Genomic DNA, 26158 nt, shown 5'->3' with positions numbered 1-26158 from the left:
CTTGCTGTTGAATTTAATTGTTGATATATATATATGTACATATAAATAATTAATTGTCTACATCGAATACTCTATAAAAAAAATTAGTAACATTATTTATCTTTTTTTTCTCCTAATGATCTTTTAGTAAAAAAATATGTGACTTATCTTTAAAATTTATTTAAGAGCAAAAAAAAATAAAAAATAAAAAGAATAGAATACAGGAGAATCGAACCTAGCCTCCTTTGCATCTATACGACAGTACTCTACCGTCGGATCCATTGTCGCTCTTTCTAAAGATAGTGCGTACTAACTGTATATTACTTCATGATGTAGGAAAAAATTACCATTTTTTAGTATTATTTTGTACACTGAATTAAACGAACTATTTTAATTTAGTATATTTTTTAACTAATTTAAAAATACTTACCTGCTCGTTTCACTGAAAATGAGGATAGGAATAAAGAAAAACACAAGGTTTTAATTCATTCGTAATTTGTTTTTTTTTTATTGAAACGTTTGTTTTTTAGTACTTACCTTTGCGGCTACGATATATTTGCACATACGTTTGAATAGCACTTAAAAGTGCTAATTTATACAAATTATATAAGTTTTTTTAATGAACAAATAGTTTGTCTATAATTGAAATTTAGCACTGAAAATTGCTGTTTTAAATTTATATTAATCGATGATATCAATCAACTGTATAGCTTCGCCAACTTGAAAAAGGTGACCTTGAAATGGGCCGATCGTTTGCTGCAACTTTTCACTACCAACGGCTTGCTATCACCTACGATCCGTCCGTTGCGTGAAGAAAAGAGCAAGCGCTATCGCGATCCTGTATTAATACACATTCGCGTCTTTTCTCCGCATTAATCGCTATTGCTTTAGCTACTCCCATCACTAATTACGATCGTCTTATGCACGCGACAAAATCAGTGCTGTCGCGTAGTCTCCCACTCCCACTCCCAATTCTTCAACCAATGACCGATGTGCGGCCAGTGTTTCCGAAAATGAATAAAAATTCCATCGCCTTGCAATGATACGTCATTGTGATCTTTTTTTGTCGTGAAGTAAAGTAAAGTGAAGAAAAATACAGCGTGCAGACGATAGTGCAGTGAGTGACGAGTTAGAACAATTGTTTTCGTCGGACGATATGCCGTGGCAAGACGCGCTGAACGAAGTCATGGCAGCATTAGACGATGACGACTGTGATCTCTTCGAAGATGATGTCTTCGGAGTGCTGAATTTAACGAAGGAAGCAGCGGTGGACGAAATCGTCGAACAGCCGAGAACATCAACACTGAGGAGAGATGACATCCATGAAGCTGCAACTATCCGGATGCCGCTGACACTTCCACTATCAATATTGTAATTAACTATTTTCATTCTCTTTTACTCTCTTTTATTCTGTTTTTTTATAATATAAAGAACAAAATCATTTAAATATAAATAGATATGTTCGTATTATTATACGAGAGAGAATATATATACTCAAATTCAAATTTATTTTCTCTCTCTCTCACGTACTTAGAATTTCTTATTTTCTTTTCGATCGCATTCTTTTTACGTTACTTTATACCTCGGCTTTCATCATTATCAGCATAGTGCACGGTTACTTCGTGCACTCTTAGTTTTATAATATAGAGAATATTATATGAAGCACAGATATGTTCCTATTATAAAATTTATATTTAATCAATTTATTAATATATATGTAATACTATTACAGCAGACGTCGGTCGCCACTTCAAGCCACCGTCTCCATGCTCCCGATCGTTTTCAACGGTGAATATGTAAGTTTCATATATATTAATTTTTCATATAACGTTATATATATAGATATAACAATTAATTTTTCATAAATAATTTTTTTTATCAGGTCTGATGATGACGATGATGACGAGGAGATGGTTTGCCAGGTCATTGTCTCGCGTCCACCATCACCACGACGCGAGACACACATTCAACCTGGTGACGCCTCCAGCATCCGTGATCAATATTACGACGCCTCAACCGCTCTTGATGAACTTATTTTCACCAGAGCAACAAAAAGCGTCCTACCAACAAGAACAGGTATGAATTTCTTTTTTTTTCTAACAGGGGTAGTTTATTATAAGTTTCTTTGTTGCAGGTCGACGATCACGACGACACCATGCCCGTATGCGAGGGCTTGGAGTGCACATACTGTGCCGCTGGTCACTGCAGTCGGCAGCCGCAGTGGGTGGAATCTTCACTACAGCGCGGAAGCAGGTGGCACTTCTATCGGACTGGACCCGTCAGACACGTCGTGCGTCAGTTATTTTGATCGCAGTTGCCAATTCCCGAAAATACCCCCCGCAGGACCATCCACAACGACGCTACTGCACGATCTCGTCATCGCGGAGAAAAAGCGACTATACCTCATGGACGTCACAGTCGACAGCGCCCCGTGCTACAAGATACGAAAATTTTTCACCGCGAATAACGACGACCACGACCACGACGATAACGATGACGTTAACGACAACGACAACAGAGTGTCACTTAATATTTGTATTTACGAGGACTGTCCGAAAAGTATCGGGCCTACGTTAATATCTTCGCGCCACAGTGTTCAAGCGACCTCTACCGGACAGAAACGTCAACAGTAAAACCTCACGAATCTATTGGTTACTTACTGAAACCTGCCGGACGTATAGTTCATGCGCAGCGTGTCTTTGTTTACAGTCCCTTTTTTGCGTTCGTCGGATTTTGACATTGTCAAAAATGACTGAAAAACAAGATCAACGAATTTGCATCAAATTTTGTTTTCAACTCGGAAAAACGAGTTCGGAAACTATTGAAATGATGCAAAAGGCCTTCGAAAGCGAGTGTATGAGCAAAACACGAATAAAAGAGTGGTATAAACGGTTCAAGGATGGTCGTACTTCTGTCGATAGTGATTCTCGTTCCGGCTGACCTTCGACGACAAAAACCGCAGATAATATTGAGCGGGTGCGACTTGCAATCGAACAAGATCGTCTTATGACAGTGCGAGAACTAGAAGCAGACCTTGGGATACCGAAAACTATCATTTCAGAAATTTTAACCGAAAATTTAGGAATGAAACGCGTGTGTGCGAAATTCATCCCAAAATTGCTCACAGCAGAGCAGAAGAATATTCGCTTAGAAATCGCTCTGGACAATTTGGAAATGGTCAATAATGATGATAATGTGCTTAGAAAAGTTATTATAGGTGATGAATCATGGGTTATGATCCTGAAACAAAACAACAATCTTCACAGTGGAAGCATTCTGAATCGTCAAGACCAAAAAATCGTCAAAGTCGGAGCAACGTTAAGACAATGTTGATTGTTTTTTTCGATTGTGAAGGTGTTGTACATCACGAATGTGCACCAACAGATCAGACAATCAATAAAGAATACTACGTTCAAATTTCAAAACGTTTGCGTGATGCAGTAAGAAGAAAACGGCCGCACTTTTATGAAAGTGGTGACTGGCTTCTCTATCACAATAATGCGCCAGCGCATTCATCCAATCTTGTGCAGCAGTTTTTAAGCAAACACAATATTGCATTGCTTCGACAACCTCCATACAGTCCCGACATAGCCTCTTGTGACTTTTGGCTGTTTCCAAAACTAAAAAAAACCACTCAAAGGACACCGATTCGATGACAAAACAACGGTTGAAAACAATGCGACGAGTGTACTTAAGGCTATCCCTAAATGTGAGTTCCAGGACTGTTTTGAAAAGTGGAAACATCGATGGAACCGTCTTATTCAATCAAGTGGAATTTACTTTGAAGGATGCCACCAACCAGATGATAAAAAATAACGCTAGCACGAAAATATAAAGGTAGGCCCGATACTTTCCGGACAGACCTCGTATATTTTATAACTTTATATATTAGTTGTTCTTTCATATTTTTGTATTTTTTATCTTTATTAAAATATGCAACGGTAGTCAATTCGATTAATCGATCCGTTCGCGATTCGTACACTCGCGATGTTAGTTTGATCTATTAAAAGAGAGAGAGAGAGGGCGCGCGAGAGTTTGAAAAAGTCAGTTAAGCCTCAGTTGTTACGTGAGTGGTATCGTCAGTTATTTTGCACAGTGTTTCGCCGTTTTTGTTAAAGTTTTCCGGGAATATCAATCCAAGCGAGTGTAGCGAGGAAACACCACAGCAGCAGCATTTACAGCAGCAGCATCTAAAGCAGCAGCAGATTTGAGAGCAAGGCAGCGCAGCTGATTTGGATCCGAGGAGCACCTTTTAATTTTGCATCAACTATTACGGTTGATCACCGTAATTGCACCGCAGGGTAGGTACACCTTCCTTTTATTACACGACAAAATATGAGCGAGAATATTTTGTCTATCGCGAGCGTTATTTTTTGTATTCGCGCCGAGCGTCAATTTTCGCGGCAAAGTTTGAATTCTCTCTCTCTCTCTCTTTCTCTCTCTCTCTCTTTCTCTCTCTCTCTCTTTCTCTCTCTCTCTCTCTCTCTCTCTCTCTCTCTCTCTCCTCTCTCTCTCTCTCTCTCTTCTCTCTCTCTTTCTTTCTCTCTCTCTCTCTCTCTTTCTCTCTCTCTCTCTTTCTCTCTCTCACCGAATTATTATCAATAATTGTAAATCCTATTTTGCGTGCGTTAGTCTTTCGGCCCGTAAAAGACTAGTTTTTTTTTATGAATTAAACATTATTAATTTTATTCGCCGTTTACGTCATTTCGTTTCCAAATAGCTTAACAGATCTTTTAAGGATTAAGTTTTAATCCGATTTCGTCTAGGGGATTAGTCGGATTAAGCATTAGGTCACTCACACCTAAGATAGATCGAGTGTCACAAGTCAAGTGACTTAAGGTGAGTTCAACTCGGATAAAAAGAAGAAACTGAAACGTAATTATCAAACGTAAAGGCGAATACACGTATAACGTATACGTGTTTAACGGAGCGGCGGTTATCTCTGCATCGGGGAAGTTTGTGCGTTAATAAATTCCCTATTTGGTAGATAACCACCCCGTCACAAATAATTATATATATATAGTAATAAAAGATTAATAATAATATCTCTTTTATTTCAGCGAACACACACACATACACAAAAATTATAATAGAATTATTATTAACTAAATATATTAGTTAATACTAATTACTATACTACCAAAATACTATATTACCAAAATAAATTAATAATAAGGGGGTGGGAGGGAGATGAGTCGACAGTGCCGAACAGCATCAACTTAGTTGGGGGGGGAGGGTGAGTCGACAGTGCCGAACAGCATCAACTTAGTTCGGGTGGGAGGATGAGTCGACAATGCCGAAGTACGAAAGAGGAGGGGAGGTGAGTTGACAGTGCTGAGCTGAAGATGCACGGGCACTAGCTCAGGGAAGTCAACTCAGTGAGCTGATATCCTCCTGAGCTAATGCCCACCTGGGCTGATGCCTTTCTTGTTTACCTACTCTCCACAATTTGTAATCTTTAAAATAATAACTGGAAATTACTTCAGTTTTTAATAAATTTTAGCAAATCGCAATTATAGTAGGCCATATATATTCGCGAATTTCTACCCTTACTGTAAGGGATACTGTCCTCAACAGCATTGAGGCATTAACTTGTAGTCATTCTTTGCCTTAAATTAATTAAAAATCATTTAACGAGTTAATTAGTTTCTTGAAAAACTAAGCCTTCGTTCAACGTTCCTTGCAAGAATGTCCACAAGACTCAATCGTGCTGTCAAACAAATAGTCTGGGAAACATTCTGAGAAATCTTGGAGAATTTTTCAAGGATTTCAATATGTGGATTAATCAAGTAATTATGGAAATAATACTCGTAGGATCTTTCTCGAAGAGATACATTCCTCCGGAGATGTCCATTCAGTGTAAAAGGATAGGAGGTGACTTGCTAAGCAAGACAGTAAATGAAATAAAAATAAAAATCGAAGAGAACTCCGACTATTTAGTATAATTGATTTACTGCTCACGTTGCCCACAAGGTTGAATTAAGGTTACTGCTTCTTGTGGTGTAAACAGCCCTATTTATACATGAGATGGTTGTGGGAATTTCTCCCCAACAATGAAATTACGAAAGTTCGCAATCACGCTCCAGCAAGTCGCTAGAATTGAGATTTACGATTGAAATTTCAGGTTTTAACGCTTATACAATGTTCCAATTTAATTAAATTTTAGTTTAATAGTACACAAGTAGTATACTACTTGTATGATTCCAAATTCATATGATGCCAAATTCAATTTGTTAGTTTCTTTGAAATTCTAAGTAAATAATTGCATTAATAATTCTATTATTTATTAACCAAATAAACTTTATAGTCATAAATTATTAAACTAAGACAAATATAGAGTTTTTCGTCACTTGTTGTGATTTTCACTTAAATTCCTGGCTCATTTACTTTACAATCAATATTAAATTGTTATAATAACGCTCTTATGATAAGTTGTTAATTACTTTTACGTAGTTATCAATAATTTAAATTCTTATTTGTTCGCGCGCGCTGCTCTTCACGTGTTGGTGAGCGTGTTTTTTTCCCTTTCTTGCTTGCTGCCGACGCTTCTTAACGACCCAAGTGTTCACCTCATGCCGAAAACTTACGAGCCATTCAAGATAATAATCTGCCACTACTCAAGCATAACACTTCATTCGGGGAAAATTTCATCGCAGGACACATGCTACACAGCCGCCAGTACGCAGCAACAAACAGGGTCTCGCATAACGACCTCTCAGGTAGCCAGCGACCTTCTCAAGAACCGTACGACAACGCTACCATTGATATCAGCTACTCGGATCTTTTGGGGCCCAACGAAGAGAAAAAAGGGAAATGCCCCCACCCATCATTGCAGCTCCTTGCTAGGCATTGTCGAGGGCCGCCGGCGTTGAACAGCAGTCTCTCGAGAGCATCCGCGGCGTTCGGACGTAAAAAGTCGAGCTTCACCATTCTCGCGCCTCGCAAACGATTGGTAACAGACGCACCAAAGTTTCCGGCCATATCACAAGTGGCCCCCCCCCCTTTGTTCGTAGTGCGCGTACGCGTTGTGACCAAACCCGTCAGTGGGTCCTTACGTATGTGTGTACGACGACGCGAGAGAAAGGGGCTGGCGACCAAGCAGCTTGACGCGTCAGCAGAGGGCCTTCTACTCTCTGAGGGGGTGTCAGAACCCGCTGCCTACCAATCGGCAAATTCGGCTGCATTGCAGTGAGGGCTGCTCCCGTGTCCGAGACGTCGGAACTGCATGCACCGCCGTACACCGCCTGGCATCTTCTTCCCGGTTTCGCTAACCTACCCACAGGGCGTCGTCGTGATAGACAATAGGTAAGAGAGCTCTCTAAACCACGCGGTGAGTTGGCCACTCAACACTCTGTACAGGCTACGCGAGCCTACTATCCGACCTTTTTATGTAAACTTCATGTAGTAACTATGTTAATAAAGAAGCTATTAGCTTAACGCAGCTCACGATCTATGCACCCATAAACTCCCGCAATCACCGTAATTAATCCCTCACGCCTCTTTCCTTCAAGCTTATTACTCGTTAATATTGAACATCATTTTTGATTTTCATTTAATAATATATATTTCGTTTGATACATTTTATTTTATTTGAAATTTTGAGTTGATAATCATTCACTATTTCAATTGTTAGTTATTAGTAATTCACAATAAATGTATTTTTAATTACGAATTTAAATCATTTGAAAATTTTAAAAATGAATTTTAAAAGACCCCGAGATTTTGGTATAGATTTGTTTTGATCGCTTTTAATGTCTAGCCGCTCATGTATATGGTCTAGTCACTTTTATTTGCGATCTAGTCGCTCTTGTGAATGACGTTATGCTTCGTATATTTACATATTCGCGAACCAGCTGCTGTCGAGATTGAATTCGTGGGAATCTAAGCCATGAAAATATTTTAGAACTCTTCATATGCAAATGCTTATTTCCAAACATTCCGTTCTGAGAATTAATATAATACTATACAATTAGTACTATTGGTCCTTAGTGAAGACTTTTTTTAATCTATTGGATTCTGAATAAGATTGATGGGAATAATGAATACAAATGATACACTTTAATTTGTAACAGTTTCGTTATTATTAAAAAGATTTTATACTCACCCCAGGCATTATTTTATACTCTACGTCTTTCATGATGTCATCAAATGATTCTGGTTTCATAGGAGCTTCACTTGGCAAAAGAGAGCGTAGGTATCCTGGTTCAACATTCGCTGTGACCCGCTGACTTTCTAATGTACAAAGGTAATTGCATATGTATTCCACCATTTCTTTGCCTCGAACGCGAAACTCGTCAATGTTCATTATATTTTCTAAGCTAAAAAATATGATTAAATAATTAATCATATATTTAACGGTATCTTGGAAACTATAAATGTTTTGCTATTTGAGATGAGTATTTTTAGCATTATTTTATTATTTTTACTGGGTGATTAGTTGAAGTGAATAAGTTTATTGTAGTACGAGGTATATAGATATATTATATGTATATAGGTGATTCTTCAGAAAAGTGCAAATTTCAATTCTCAAAATATAGAAAATTATAAATCTGCAATTTTTTTATTAATAGACTGTTATTAATAGATTTTCTTAGCACTTTGTTATCTACAAATCGAATTTTATATAGTTAGCGAAAGCTGCGCACTTATTATGAGCGTTGCACGGAGTCAAAGAGAGAATTCGGTATTGTACACGGACGCACAGCTAATACTATTACGCAGGACGATACAACGAGTAACATAACACGAACGCACGGTTTCGCTATTGTGATACCAGGGATCGATCCATTCGACTTACTTGGCAAGAATAAATCAGCTGCGGGCAACAGGAATCATCGGCTGGAACGTCACCCTCGAGGGTACATAGGCTAGCCACCGAAAGACGATATCGAACAACGGAATTGTGTCTCTTTCTCAATCTCTCTCTCTCTCTCTCTCTATTGTAGATGCAAGCGCAACGCGAAGGCTCGTAGGTAACCTAGAGTAAGCTACTGACCGGTGCTCACGACGGTCGCGGAGTACCATAACAAGCGATTATCATTAAAATGCACATACTAATCATTAATCATATAGATAAACTTTTTTCATGTATGATAATTCAACTTTTTAAATGAAATAAATAATAAGCAAGAATATAAATATGAGGTTAATATCACTAATTATTTATATTGTTCGTACTCTCGTGGTTCTCGCGTTAACGAGTAAGAATTCGTTTTCGTATTGAATTTGGAAAATTATACAAATTATATATATATATATGAGTAGTAGGGGCTAAAGGGATCCTGAACCACTTACCATGCGATTTTTCAATGCCTACTCTACCGACGATCGGTAACGTTATAAATCCTTATATTGGCGATCTATGAGCTGGTTTATCGACCTATGTATATCGACCTGCTTGACGGGAATCGTTTGCGACCCACTGTGTACCGACGTGCAGACCCCATGCCCCCCGCCGGCAGATACCGACTCTTGTATCGACGTGCGTGCCCCCAGCCCCATGCCCCATGCCCCATGCCCCATGCCCCTTGTTCCATGCCAAAATAAAAAATGTTTGCTTTATGCTGATTGATTGTGATTGAGTAGAAAGTTTAGGTCTGTGTAAGTATAAAAGTTTTTTTATTATCAACTTTCGGGGTTAGGTTTATTAAATAAACAGAGATATAATTTACATGAAAAAAAAAATCTATTTATTATCATAAATTATAAACAACTAAACAATTATTGAGGTTGAGCGTGATGATTATATGCTTACATATATTAAACATGTACATATGATTATTTGTTTTTTTCTTTCCGTTGTCAAACTGTTTATTTGCAGAAGACGAGAGTACTTCACATTTGGATAGCGGTCCATATTATTTGAATGTTTGGTGCTGAATGATCTGATGATGCTCAAACTGTGCTACTTATAATAGCTGACAACTGCATTTGTCATAAATTCAAAAGAGTAAGAAGGATAGTTACGTTCAAATTTTTCCATCATAGTCATCAGAGGTTCTTGTACTTTTTCTTCAAACTATTTCTGATAGGTTTGAGTTGAGTAAAGAGGAATAGTTTCCACTTTGAACAGCTTGACTTTTATTTTTTTTTTTGGAGATTGATTGCTAATTTTTTCTTCATACATAGCTGTATAAACAATGTCTACTTCTCTTAGAAATGTCTTTTTGACCAAATTAAATATCGTGACTTGAACACATTCAGCCATATATTTGAAAAAAACCTTGTTTATTGAATAACGAATATTTGTCAATGTTTGTGTAGCTAACCTACTTTGAATAGCACTTAGAATATCATCTAGTTTAAAATCATAAATATAACTATTTCCATGACCAATTGTCTTCTGGTAATCTTTCATATATCAAAGAGCTTTCAACAAGGCTATGGAGTATTCAATTTTTCTGCAATCTTTCTCCGAATATTCATAATAATAAGCATCTGTTATCAATTCTACACCTTCGTCATAGTAATACTCTAAGGAATCCATCTCTTTTTGAATCGTAGGGTCTGTACCATCAAACATAGAAATAATATGTGCATTCAAGCTGGCTAATATCTTAGCTTGAATGAAATCAATAAATTGTGTCATGATTGAGCTGGTGCTGCTACAGAAGGCGAACGACTCGTGGTGCAGATATAGAAAGTGAATGAGGTGTGGTTCATTAGCCAAGCTTCTTTATACAAGCTGCAAGCACATCATGGTGGGGGTATCTGACTTTGCTTCAACTTGTAAATGTCTGAATAAACCCCTAGAAATTTTATATCAAGTTTCTCTCGATGAATATCGATCAATGAACTCATTTCTTTTAATTCAGCTTTTAACTTTAATATAGTATCTTTAAAATTTTTAGTTCGACTAACAGATTCTCATGTAAATTTTTCAAGTTTAATTCGTCAGCTCTACCAAGTATCACATCAATGCTCATCGTTGAAATGAATGAAAAAGACTAAAGTATTTATTTGACTTGGGTTTTATTTATGCAATATTCTGTTACATTGATAAAAACTTTATGGTTTTACAAATTCAAGTAAATATCCGCAAAGATATCTGAATCCAACTGCTTTTTTCTCAAGTTCTTTAATTAGAGTTACGTATTCAGAAAAAGTATACATAGCTATTATATGAGTTAAACAAGTTTGGTTACATGACCACTTATAGGATTATACTTAACTATACGATCGTCTAAAATCAAACAATATGCAGCTGTTACCGTGGGTACATCATTTTTGGTTTCAAACTCAAGACGTACATCGACAGCAGCTTGTTTCCAAGATTCATTGTGCTTTGAACAATCTATCACTATTAACGGTGCATGTGTAATAAATTGTTTTCGATCTAAAAGTGAATTGAACATACAGTCTCTATTGTAATAATTCAATTGGAATTGAGCATACATATCATATAAGACAGAGTATTGATTGTTACTTATATCAAGATTCAAATTTCTATATGGATATTGCTGAGAATTCAGAAAAAGTTTAACATTGGTTACATTACAATGATCAAATCTGCTAGAATTTTTAGTTTTATCAGACTTGCGTTTTGTTTGAAAACCTAATACAATATATCTTGGTTTTTCCAATTGATTGGATGTTTTTACAGTTCAAAGATGTTTTAATGTTTGTAGTAATGCTGGATACTCATAAAGTTCCCACGACCGAAAACTCATAGAAATAGGTGCATCTTTCTAAATGAAATTGAACAACTGTATTTTACGCCTATCAGACATAATTACATACGGCATTAACCATTCAATTCTTGTGAGTTCTATTTTAAGAAGCTCATATGTATCAACATTATCAATTTTGACAGTAGCTTGCATGACTGCGTTTAAATTATCTCTTGATCGAGTAAGAATAAGTTCATGCTTTACATTCACAACAATTTTGTGATAGTCTTCAGCAAATTCTAAAATCATTGAAAGAGGTATTGACATATCAAACTTACCATTGTTGTCATTTATCTTCTTAGTTTCTTCAATATCAAGCCAGCCAGCATTCTCCAGAAATCGACTTTGATTTTGATTCAATGAAACCAAACCTTTCATCGTACTTGTTAGTCCAATATTTTTACATTTGTCTATCTCAATGGCATTAATTTCATATCGGTAATCTTCGAATAGGTGACATATAGCATTATTGACGAACTTTGTTTCAGTAACAATAGTACCATCTTGTCTTCTTATTTTTCCAACGATGTGTAGAGAACTTTTTGATGGTAAAAGACATAAATCTTGATGTTGTATCAGTATGCGAATTTCATCGCTATTATTGAATGTTTGTGAATTATAAGGTTGATGTGCATGAACTTCATAGTGAGCTATGGATTCATCAAAAATGACAGGTGCTTGCACCCTAAGTATTTCTTCCATTTTTGAGATCACAAAAACACACAAATATACAAGTTAGTTTTTCAAATTTTTCACGTTTCTTCTTTTTATTGTGGCGCTTCCGACGACGTTCAGACCGAGATTTTTCAGGAACTGAATGTTGCGACGTGTTAGACATTTGGCTATCCATCGATGACTGACTTTCTAAGCGCATGATGGAGTTGTTATATAGCCGTTGCCTAGTTTATGATTATAAACTATTCCCATCATAAAACTCTTTTTATGTGTAAACGGATCGTGATTGTTTCACCACGAAAGTTTAATAAATTTCCATCTTGATCAATTAGACGTAGCTGTAAATGATCGATAACTTTGACAGTTACAGGCAAATATATGATCTGTTTAGGAACTTCAATGATTTTATATCCTGGTGGTACAGCTGGAAAGAATTCGTGAATGATATGTCCCTTATTTTGATTGACATATGCTCCAGAAGTTATGTTACATTCGAGCGTAGCGCGTTTACTTTGAGAATGGCAACAGCCATGTCAGAGACATTATGTATATCTACGGGCAACAACCGTTTGGTGAAACCTAACAAACGTCCAATAGAGTTATTTGATTGAAAATCGATTGGTTCATTACAAGTTATTTCACTGCATAAAGTATTGTTGTTGGGCTTTATTTCAAGTTTTATCCCTGTTGACTTCAAGTAACCTTTCAAATATTTATCTATGTCACCAATTTCATAAATGTCTGTTGATAGTTCAATTTCAATGTCACCAACTTTGAACTTATTGTGTCCCACATCAACATTTGGTATCGAATTGAATGTAAGTAATTCTGCCAAACCAAGAACATAAATTTTATCTCTATCCAGTTTTATCGGTGGAAAATAATATGTTTTTAGTATAGATGATCTACCAGACAAACTGAGGGTTAATGATTCAACCATGTTGAGTGATCGTTCAAAACTGAATTATTTATTCACAATTCTCAGTATTTATACAAATGGTAATTATCCTGATGCCCAACAAATCACATAAAAATTTTAAACATAAATGACCACAAATTATAATTTTGATATTTTTTATAATTGTATTTGATTTGATCAACTAGAAGTGGTCTTAAATCACCAAAACTATCAAAGTAATAAACATTTTTGCCACTTTTTCGATATGCTACCCAATGCGTACCAGGTCCTGAACTATCATCAAGATTTACAACAGCACACTCGTTGAATCGTGGACGCGTTGGCAGAGAGTTCCTCATAAAAACACCGCGAAAGTTCACAATTTGCAATTCGCGAGCTTATTTCTTTATATCACATTCTGTTGATTTTTTTCACAGTTTTATATCACATTCGAGGACGATGAAGTAGTTTTACTTCAAGTTTTTTTTAGTCTTCTTGACTTTACTTGTTGTATTGAAGGCTACACCAAAACCTTGTTTATATGGTCTCAAATATAGACCTTTACCAATAGCTAAAGCTTCAACATGTTGATTGTGTCTCTTCTGTTCTTTTAATTGTTTTTTGACAGAACTCGCTCGGTTAACAGGCTGAGCTATCCCCGCTGCACCGCCTGCTAAAGATCCAAGAGCGCTGAGACCTGCGAAAACCGGAACGGGTGCAGGTAAAAAACCTCCTACTTTTGGGATAGGAAGTATTCGTAGTAAATTTATATTTTTCTTTCCACCAACACTTTTGATATTTTTACGTGCTGCGTTTAAAGCACTTTTAATAACAATTTTGGAGTCATTACTAGGAGTTATGGATTTCTTTGTCATACTGATTAATCTTTTCATACTTAAAATCTTTCTCTCCTTGCAACATTTTTTCGAAATCTTCTTCCTTTTCTTGAAATGCTTCTTGCCGAGCCCCATTCCAAAGGTTGATTTTGCTTTCATGATATTTGTAACAGCGTATGCTGCAGCTTTTTCACCTAAAGTTGCGTCAGAACTACGTATACGTTGCCAAGCTTTATTAGCTAATACTTTGTCTCCAGCGTTTCGTGCTTGAATATCTTTATTTTTAGAGTAGGCAATGTCGTGATCTTTACATGCAGCGTCTAAAGGATTAATGCCAGGGTCTCCGCGAACCAATCGTTTATATAGCTTTGTTCCAGGTCCACAATACTGATAACCAGATATATGAACTTCAAAAGGTAAGTTATTTATCAAGTTGTTCACTAGCACTCTACCCGTTTTCCTCTTCTTTTTTCTCTCATGGACGAGCATTGTTTGAGCGTTTGATAATGAATGCACAAAACTTATATATATATATATATATATAAACTCTTTTATAGTAAAATTTATTAGTTTTAATTTAGAGTTTGATGTAAAATGGATATCAAGGTGCAGTCTCTGAAGCTTCCTGTGATAAATTTTGACTCTTTGACAGAAAAAAATGAAAAGAAATCGAAAAAGCATGGAGATCTATTGCCAGAGAGCATGCGTGCAGTATGTTGTGATGCGTCTAATTGTGGAAAGACAAATGCGCTTCTATCTCTTTTAACCCATCCCAATGGTTTGAAGTTTGAATATATTTATATATATTCTAAGTCGCTGAACCAACCGAAATATAAATTTCTTGAGCAACTTCTTGAACCCATCAAAGGTGTTGAATTCTTACCTTTCAGCGAGCATGATCTTGTTGTATCGCCAGAGGAAGCACGACCAAACTCTATCATGATTTTTGATGATATTGCATGTGAGAAACAAGATAATGTGAAAGCATTTTACTGTATGGGAAGACTTAGAAACGTTGATTGTTTTTACTTGTGTCAGTCATATGCTCAAGTACCTAAACACTTAGTGAGAGAGAACGTGAATTTTTTAATAGTTTTTCGACAAGATGATATCAATTTAAGACACATCTATAATGATCATGTAAATACTGATATGTAATATCAAAGTTTCAAAGATATTTGTTCTTCATGTTGGAAAGAAGATTATTGCTTTCTTGTGGTAGACAAAGATCAAAAATAGATGCTGGCAGATTTAGAAAAGGTTTTGATAAGTTTATTATAAATGCAAATAACTGAACATAAAACTGGTAGTGATCAACTGGATTGCAAGTAGACAACATGATTGATTTAAGTCAACAGATTGGTGATCTTCGTCAGGTGGAAAAAGCTTGTGAAGCAATACAACAGAAATATAACTTATTGAAGTCAGACAGATTAGAAACTGAAAAATTTGTTAAAGAAACTTTCAAGCCTATGATTGAATCACTTGAAAAGTTGGTTGATGGAACAAAACTTACTCAGCAGAAAAAATCGAAAAATCAAAAACTGTTGCAACTTAAAAAAGAAGAAAAAGAAGATGACGATGAAAAAGTTAGCTATGATGTAGAACAATTGTTTGAAAAGGAAAAAAAGCCTTTAGAAAAGTTATCAGATAAAGATGGTGGATTGGATAAAGCATCAAATGCTTATGAACTTCAGGAAAATGATGATATTGTTGAATTTCACACACCTGAAAGTGATTCCCTTAACAAGTATTTGGCCAATTCCATCTCAGATCATGCAGAGCTCCCCACACACTTGTCACCAAGCTACTCCAAAGTATTTTTTTATTGTTCTAGGTCAAAAAAAAAAGGACCCGTATTTTTTCTTTTTTCTCTCAGATGCATAGTTCCGTCAATAATGCAATCGGAAAATGCACTGCTGAAAAGGGAAAATTGAGAAAATTTTTCCAATTAAATTTGGTTTCCTCAATATTTTTTTTATTTTTCGATACAATTAAATAATTTTTATGTCATCTATAGTAGAAACGAAGTTCTTCAAGTCTAATTTATCAAAAATATGAATGTATGCATTTTTCGGGAGAAAATGCATGTTTTCGAAAAAGTGCATCTTGGAGAAAAAATTGTGTATCTCAAAAAGGCCATAATTTTTTGCGCTCAAATTTTTTTTATATATTCTTAGTACCAATACCTTCAAATCCATTCGATCAAAATTTGCTGTTTTTTCGTTATATCGCTTAAAAAAATTTAAAAAAAAAGTTTTACATTTTCAAGTCAAACGCGATAAATACATTCAGGAATTCATGTTAGCGACTATGTAGGTTAATAACTGAACTACAATAACATGTAACTCAAAGAAAAAGCTCACTTTTATTCAATCATGTCTGCAAGAAATGTAAAATTACACGATCATTTTTTTCTGTTTGAGTTGATTACTTTTACAACTCTCTTCACTTTTTTAGATACAACTTTCACTTTCTTGCCCTTGTTTACATTTTCGTTTTTCTTCTTATGAGTACTTTTCTTTTTTTTTTCATCTTTTTTCACTTCAATCCATGGATGCGCAGCCGTTCGAGCTATAAAACATTCGCTCCTCCCTTCCGAGACAACAGATTTCCACATGTGGCAACGTTGAATACCCTGATATTTCTGGCATTTGTGTCTTTGCTCCATTTGACTACTACGAAAATTGTTTATCTCTGCAGTTTCCATCAAAATCAGCTCTATAGAAGTTGTGTATTTTGATACATTTTCAACAAAACTTTTAGCAGTTTGAATAGCATCAGATTCAGTACTGCGTAAATTATGCACTGTTGCATAATGCTTTACCAAACCACCTATACTTTCCATGACCAGTAGCAGAGAATATCCATTTTTTACTCATACTTGCATTTAAAAATTCATTTAACTGGAATCTATTTTTGAAATGACTTGCAGCGCCATCAGATACTAAAGTTATAGAATCAATCGAATTTCCATACGTTTCTTGTGTGTATCTAGTTATATGTTCAAGAATTATTTGTATTGCTGCCAATGCATGAGAATAATCATGTTTTAAGTCTTCACTAATTACAGTATAACTCTTTGTAATTCCGCCTATGTAGCAAACAGCAGTGAAAATTGAAATCTGTTTATTCACCCAATGATTCCCTTGAACTGGATTTTTCAAAATTACAGACCAATTCTCAGCAAAATCTATATGCATCAGCAAATGTTGATAATTTAACGTCACCCTTTCTTTCTCAGCTTTGATTTCCATTCGCTGTACCTATGTATTTATCGCGTTTGACTTGAAAATGTAAAACTTTTTTTTTTAATTTTTTTAAGCGATATAACGAAAAAACAGCAAATTTTGATCGAATGGATTTAAAGGTATTGGTACTAAGAATATATAAAAAAAATTTGAGCGCAAAAAATTATGGCCTTTTTGAGATACACAATTTTTTCTCCAAGATGCACTTTTTCGAAAACATGCATTTTCTCCCGAAAAATGCATACATTCATATTTTTAATAAATTAGACTTGAAGAACTTCGTTTCTACTATAGATGACATAAAAATTATTTAATTGTATCGAAAAATAAAAAAAATATTGAGGAAACCAAATTTAATTGGAAAAATTTTCTCAATTTTCCCTTTTCAGCAGTGCATTTTCCGATTGCATTATTGACGGAACTATGCATCTGAGAGAAAAAAGAAAAAATACGGGTCCTCTTATTTTTGACCGAAAACAATAAAAAAATACTTTGGAGTAGCTTGGTGACAGGTGTGTGGGGAGCTCTGCATGATCTGAGATGGAATTGGCCATTTATCAATGTTGCAAAGGAATCAAGTAACATCATTGGATATGATCTATGGCGTACGTAAATGGAAAGATGGTTCTTTTATTATAGGTGATAGACCATTGAATTTTGAAGGTGATAAAATTGTCATAGGCAGACATACTTATGAAAAAAGTCCTGGATTAATTGAACTATTGTTCAAGAAAAAACCTGATACTTCCATTATAACTGAAGATGAATTAGACACCTATGGTCGTATTATAAAGAAAACGAATGCGCATAAAAAGTATTATAAACCTGAAGAGGATATACGTTATCAAACAAGTAATAAATTCAGAGATATTATTTCTAAGTTGATTGAAGAGACACCAGTTAACTCATCATCTGGCCGAGGATTTTCTTTGAAGTCACCGTACAAAATTGCACGACTTGATAATCATACTGATTATGTATATTGGGATGATCCCAATGAGCTGGTAGAACGTCTTAGATTATTAATTGCTGAAACATCAGCTGGTAATCAAAATCATGTGAATGAAATTCAGTCTATAATCGAAGAATTGAGAGAGGCTGAAATAATATATTAGTAGTGTTAGTTAGCTTTCAAGCTCATTATCGTTATGAGCATTGATCTTTTTGGACGTCTAAAGAAAAATGGAGAACAAACGTATAACAGTCGCTGAGGAGCTTTATAAGCCAGCTCGTCGTAATTATGTTACGTCTCGTGCATCAACTACGAATAGCTAATGAATGAGACGTTCCAATATGTTGACTAGTGGTCGGATATGTCTCACTTATAATAAATATATGTAGAAATGTATGTCTGATGATTGTACTACCTTGATAATTGTAGCTTTTAATTGTGGATAAAATGTAGCAGGCTCTAACTGCTTGTTGGATTGTATGAGTGTAGCAGACTCTAACTGCTTGTTGAATTGAATAGGATAGGTTGTTGAATAATACTTGCACGATATTACTTTGTAACAGTCGTGAGTTTATTAAGTAAAATGATCACCAATTGTCGGACCAGTGTGTACGGAGTTGAGTCTTACAGGTACTTATTGACTGACTGACTACTGATCAACTGACTCGTAATGATGTTCATTGCTTTTTATATGTTAATTTTCAGGTCAGTATTGAATTGTGACATTTTGTTTTTTGCTGAATATACATTCTTGTGCTCGGTGGCTTTATTTCGGAGTGCTATTTGTTTTGCGTTTTGTCAGCTTTCTGCTGACGTGTGAATATTTTAGCAGTTTTGAATTTCCTGAATATGCATTTGTTACAAAAGAGGATGTGTCGCAAGGTGTAACAACTTTATTTCGGAGTGTCATTTACCTCGCGTTTCGTCAGCTTTCTGCTGACGTGCGAATAGTTTTAGAAGCTTTGAATTTCACGAGTGTGCAGTTGTTACAAAAAGGATGCGTCGTAAGACGTAACAATTATCTACGTAGATCATTTGACATTCATGATATTGATGAGAAATAGCAAATCGATCTTGTTGAAATGATACCATATGAACGAGAGAATAAAAGTTATAAGTACATCTTGTGAGCTTTTGGCAGCTTTTCTAAGTATGATTGGTGTATTGGAGTCAAATAAAAAACTGGAAAAGATGTTGCAAAGGCTATGGAATCTATATTCGTGAAAGGACGAATGCCATAGAAGATATGTCTCGACAGAGGTTGTAAATTTTATAATAAAGATTTCAAAAGTTTAATGACCAAACATAACATCCATATATACTCTACATACAGTAAATTGAAAGCGTCGATTTGTGAACGATTTAATAAAACTCTAAAAAATAAGATATGGAAAAAGTTCTCGCTAAATGGTAATTATCAGTGGTTGGATATAATGCCTGATCTAGTTTCACAATACAATAATTCTAAACATCGAACAATTGGAATGAAGCCCAGTGAAGTGCCTGCAGCCAAAATACCAGATATATTGAATAGATTATCTTTGAAAAAACATCGACCTCTAACAAAACGTCCAAAATTTAAAGTTGGTGAGAAAGTACGAATCAGCAAAAGTAAGTAGATTTTTGAGAAAGATTATACAGCCAGTTGGTCAACAGAAATTTTCACAATTGATAGAGTTATGAAAACAGTGCCATTCACCTACCGTTTGAAAGATCATCAAGACAAACCTATTGCTAGCGGATTTTATGAAGAAGAATTACTCAGGACAAAATATCCAGATATTTATTTGATAGAAAAAGTTGTAAGAAAACGTGGTGATCATTATTATGTTAAATGGTGGGGATTTGATGAATCTCATAATAGTTATGTTCATAAAGATAATATGTGAATAGTTAATGAATAAAATATTATAAAATATATATTTCATGTTTCTTTATTTCAAATTCCTTACATTTCTGTAATAGTATTGGTGTAATGATTTCACTCAAACGATGAATTCTCTTTTTAAAATGTTCTCTATCACAAGCCATCCGCATCCATTCTCCTTGTCGAGCAGTTCGATGTGCATATGCCTATGTAACCATTGATGTATTTGAATTTTTTCTTGAAAACGTACAGTCTTGTATGGTTTTTCTCTGAAATTAAATAACACTGATTGAGTCTAATTATATGTCTGTTCTATGTTTTAAAAATATAAATATACAACTTACTCAATTTTGTAATGTCCATGTACTAATGTATCAGTACTGTTAGGAATTAGATGTCTCTTGTCATCATAAGGACTCAATGCAATCTTTCTCTGTCGAATAGTTTCAATATTGTGCAATTTAGATCTGATCATACATTGCTCTCTTTTATGAATACTTAAATTTTGCAAACAGTCCAAATAATGATCAAAGTCAATAGTTTTCTTGACAACAGAAGCCCTTACACCTTTGACTTTTTTTGAGCCATCAACACCATTTACACGAGTACAGTAGATTTTACTCCTCAAGCCAATAAATTCTGTTAGTATATTTCCATTACACTCATCCTTCATTAATCCAACAACCTTCTTATTGACTCTTGGCATATTGAATACGTTTTCAGTAGGATAGTCAGAAGTGTCAAAATAATTGTTGTTAGCTTTCATATCATCATAAAAATTCAGACACTTAACCAAGTGTATAAAACTATCAGTATCCATATAGAGGAGTTTACAATTTTTTCCATAGATCTTTTTCATATAATCATAATGAAAGCTGTACATTAATGTTTTGGATACGTCTAATACTGTAAGACCAATATTAATGGGTTTATTCAATTATACTTGAGTTTTACGCAACTGAACCGCTGTCAAGTTTTCATCAAAAATTGATCTACTGTGAAAGTTAGGTTTTGAAACAAAAGCTTCCACGCTGTACCGTCCATCCCACCTCGTTAAAAGTTTGACATCAACATGTTTGCGAACGTTTTCCATAGTTTTACCATATATACTATTATTCATGAGTTTAAAAAGATTTTTTTGAAAATCATTTTGAGCTTTCGCTCTCATTGAACTGTTCAAGTCGATGTATGATTTTAGCCACGCCGATTGCTCAAATTTCAATACTCTATGAATTTTTACAAGCTCGAGTCCATGTTTAACAGCTTGCTTGAGAGCTTGATAAAATATCACATAATTTTTCTTATTCATGAGAGTAGCACATAATTTTTCATGCTTGGAACCAGGTAGTTTTATGTGCTCTGGGCAGAATGGCAAGTCATTATGCTCATCATGAATTAATGGCGGATAATCTAAATCAACTTCCAAAATATAACCGATTTGAGCGTTATCAGCAACTTGTAAAAAGTCAATGTTGACAAAATTTTTTTCCTATTCAATATTGCATAACCATATAAATTATTAGCATTTAAGTAAGAAAGATATTCCTCTTCCCTGCTACTATCAAATTATTATTCTTTCATATATCTGTTGTTAGCTGCGCCATATCGACCTGAGCACTGACTCAAACCACCTCGAATACCTGATTCTATGAACAAATGCATATCTATATCTGTCAAAAGTCTTAATGATACCTTTGTAAACTTGAGCATTGCATCCCAGGAAAAGCCTGGAGTTGTGTAATAATGAGCCGGATCAAGATCATACGCTAATAGACACAGCTCGTGAAATTGTTCAAAAACTTCTGTGAGTAATAGAATATCAATTTTCATTTACAAATCACAATATTCACCCAAAGTTTTTATGTTGAACGCATTCCAAACTTTGAGTACATGATCATAGTCAGCATCTGATATTTCAGAATCATTAAGACTACTTGAAAAATTCATTTTTTTCCGGTAGTCGATCTTCTTCGAGTTTTTCCCAGCTATCGATATATTCATATGGAAGAACTCCTTTACGTGTCAACAAATTGATTTTTTCTTGATCATGATCATGAAATTCAGAGTTCACAATTTTATAATCATCCAAATAAGAAGCTAGTTTGCCAAGCGATGAAGCCATAAACTTAAATGAATCAATAAATCGTAGTTTGACTCCAGTATCTACGACAGTCTTTGTGAATGCAATATACTTCTCTTTTGTTAACGGTAAAATTTCAATGTGTTCAGAAAAGTGATTAGATATATCACGTATGATAAAATGAGCGTCATAACCACTGAGATTGTGAAAAACTACAGGCACTACATGAGAATCTCGATAGTTCAGATTACAACTTTGATGAGCTGTACCTCGATATTTTTTTGTCAAGTGACAATGATCGCGAACTTTCGTTGAAAAATTCATTGGTTTTTCACAGATATGACATATATTTGACGTTTGGAATTCATCAAGTTCCTGCGGTGTTAGTTCATCCATAGGTTTAGGATGATTGTATATGTTTTTGATGTAATAAGCTATATTTTTTAACTCTTCTGCAAACCATTTTGATGGCTTTGGTAAGATAAGATTTATATCTTGATAAACTGTCATCATAGCTACATTTTAAGTAATAGCCTACATTAAACATTTCATGATGTTGAGTTGTGACAGTATTTTTATCAATGTCTTGCTGGTCAACATTTGTTTTCTTCAATAAACATTCACAATCTCCGTAGATAATAAATGGTGATTTTAATTTGATTCCATAGTTTTTGAATTCAATCACATCTTGACCTTCTTTTGGCATCTGTACTCTACACTTATTTATTTTTTGACACTTCGTATCATGTGCAACAAGTTTCTCTGCAGTATTAAAATAATGCAAACATCGATCACAAATATTTTTTTTATTTTTACTACGTGACAAACTACTTCCTACTAATTTTGCAAGGTCTTTTATGTACACATAGTATTAATTATTTGAAATTATTTCATAATCATCACAAACACTTCGATGAATTAGTAAAAGGTTCACATGGTTTGATTTTTTATTTTCTGTATGATAAAGGGGAACAATTCTTTTGCCCTCTAAGCTAAACACATTGACTGATATCATGCTGTTTAATTTTTTAAATTTGTTTATTTGATTCAAGGAGACTAGAAATGATATTCCATCCAAAATCAGTTTATTCTCATGTGATATATAGTGACTTATTCTTTGAAGGTGATCTGTATGTGAAATTTTATATATAGCTGCTAAGATTGACCATATAAAACATTTGTTATCACTATTTTTCACATTTATTCATGCGTGCTTATTTCTCAAAAATTTTGGTAAAGGTACATAAGAGCTTCCATTACGCATTGGATTGAATTTATTGATATTAATCTGAATATTGATAATAGAATCCAAAGACCATCCGGACTCGTTACTTTCAAATGTCTCTACTTCTATTAACAATGGACTTTTGATATTATCATTGAACCATTGTTTGAGAGGGGTTGAAACATACATTTCAATGTTTTGCGTAGTGAAGTGTTTTGTGTCATATGTCTTTTCCAACTCATCTTGGTTACTCGAATATTTCCAAAATTTGCATGAAAGCACAGCATTAACTTTACAAACATTATGTTTTTTTAAAAAAATTTTAGCATTACTTACAAACAAACTGCATGCATCTTTCACAAATGATTCTATATCAATGTGCTGAATGTTAGCTATAATGCTAGTTTTCAAACGATTTTCGAAAGCACTATCCAAATTAACCCATTGCACACGATTTTTTATGTTAGTACCCAAACCTGCTCCACCAACTTTACAATTTTCTAACAGCAAGTTAATGCATTCAAGTTTGCCAATAGTACTAAACAGTGATTGCTTTTGCTGCACGCTAAGTGATGATTGTTTTAAAATTTTATTCAAAGTTCGCAATGAAAAATTACATTGTTTTCTCCATCTCTCTATAAGATTCTCATCACATATATTTTTTGAAATAATAAGGTTTGTAGCTTCTTCAATCGCATGAAAATGTTCCAAACAATCATTTAAGATTTCTATTCTTATCAGTAGCAGAGATCAATCACGAATGAGCCACCACCGATGTGGACTGTCATATATAATTATATTAATCAGTTCTCTTCACAGCTGTTGAATATAATTATCATAAGCTCTGTTGATCAATTCATCATCCTCACTAAACATTTCTTCGTTTGATTCCATCGTAAACTCCAAAAGCAACTCTGCTAATGGTTGATTATGCGGAATTTCCTTTTCACTAATGTCTTGAGCATGTTTCGGGTAGCACATTGTGAAAGAATGATTTCATTCTCACTAGCAGTTTCTTTTATATACATATTTCAAAGGGGTGGGGGGGACTTCGCGATGTGCTATCAAATTTGAGAATTGTCCCATTTGCTGTGTGAAAATAATAGCTATACGTATTTGAAGCTTATCTTTCATAATTAAAAAAAAAATGTATTTAAAAAAGAACTGACATATATTTATTCGAATCACAAAACGAATCTTATTTTATTTCATTTTATTATATAATCAGTATAAAAACATAAAAAATTATCACAACTTATTTACTATTTCATTTTTGATTAAAAGTTAAAAACTCAGTTAATTCATGAAGTCTCCATCGTTTTATGCTAACAGATGAGCATGAATTCGAGCGTTTCCGATTCAGATTTAACTGAGAAGTGGTGTTTGGTTGTGTATGTGTTTTTGTGTCATCATTGGAACTGTAAGAAGTCGTACTAATGATTGATTTTGAACGTGGAGGAGATTTTCGCTTTTTAGTTCTTGGTCTCGATTTACGTGTACTTTTAGCGTCTGATTTTTTGTCTAGTTTGTTATTTTTCACGTCTCGTGTTATTTTAATGTCATTAATTATTTTTGAATGTCCCTTGCTAGTTTTGTTTGTTTGTCTATAGAGTTCTGTACGTTTTTTATCAGTCTTGTCATTTGTTACGTGTTTTTTGTTTGATCTATTTTTTTCATCCGTCTTATTACTTGTTAAATTTTTGTTTGATTCATCTCATTCATCCGTCTTGTCATTTGTTGAATTTTTGTTTGATCTATTTTTTGTTTTATCTGTTTTCTTACTTGTTGAGTTTTTATTTTGATTATGAATATCTTTTTGTATGAGTAACTGTGAATCTGTATTTGATGTGTTTGTACATTCTTTTACTAATGTATTTTGTGATCCAGACTTTTTAGGGATGCGAGGTAGAAGGGTCATACGATTATTTGGAACGTATGGTTCCGACTCCTCAACTGTTTCTATATCACAGCTCTGAAAAAAAAATTTTTTGATAAATAATTGAGAAAGTATTATATATATATGTATACACATACATTTGAAACTTATTATCAGTCTATTACCTGTTTATAATTTTTTTTCCATTTGAGAAATTCCTTCTGCTGCTCACACTATTAATACAAAAAATTAATACAAGATATTGAAATATTACATGATATGATTGAAAATATAAAAATAATTACATCTGAGAGGGGGGTACGAGTATATTGACTATCTGCAGACTGCTCTATGTTCTGTACCTCCAAGTACATTTTGTTGAATTCATTCTGTAAATAGCATATCAATGTGTGAATATTTTTGAAAAAGAATAAGATGTAACCTTCTCACAATATACAATGATACTCACTTGGCTATAAGTAGCATAATCAGCTATACTGTTCAGAGCATCAAATTGCAATCTTGAGGCAGACTCCTCTTCAGCTATATTTCATTCAATGGTAGCAGAAACGACTTCTAAATAATCGTAAAACGCTGGAGCGCACATTTGCTAAAATCAAAAAGATATTTGACTTTAAAAGCTCTTACAAATTTATATATATATATATATATATATATATATATATATATATATATATATATATATATGGGTGATTCCAGCAGTTTTTTAAAATTGGCTACGCAGGGGGGTCAGCCGATCTTCTTGGCGATTTTTTCTATGATAGAGTATGTCAAAAGAAGCCTTTTAGCTATCTCAGATTTTCGTTAAAATATATATATGTCCATATAT

General features: G+C 34.3%; 1 protein-coding gene across 1 annotated transcript in view; it reads right to left on the bottom strand.

Moving 5' to 3' along the window:
• The window catches only part of LOC131667640 (aromatic-L-amino-acid decarboxylase-like), a 358515-nt gene that overhangs the window by 220718 nt on the left and 111639 nt on the right, over positions 1-26158 (bottom strand). Inside the window, exon 2 of the mRNA XM_058941201.1 lies at positions 8084-8297. Within this exon, the coding sequence (XP_058797184.1) occupies positions 8084-8284 (201 nt within the window). The 5' untranslated portion in view covers positions 8285-8297. The remainder of the gene's footprint in view (positions 1-8083; positions 8298-26158) is intronic.

This window comes from Phymastichus coffea, unplaced genomic scaffold, assembly GCF_024137745.1.
Source record: "Phymastichus coffea isolate CEN01 unplaced genomic scaffold, Cenicafe_Pcof_1.1 PCOF00005, whole genome shotgun sequence".
NCBI classification, from domain to species: Eukaryota; Metazoa; Arthropoda; class Insecta; order Hymenoptera; family Eulophidae; genus Phymastichus; species Phymastichus coffea.
Note: the sequence above shows the minus strand (reverse complement) of the source record. Positions and strands in the feature narration are given on the sequence as shown.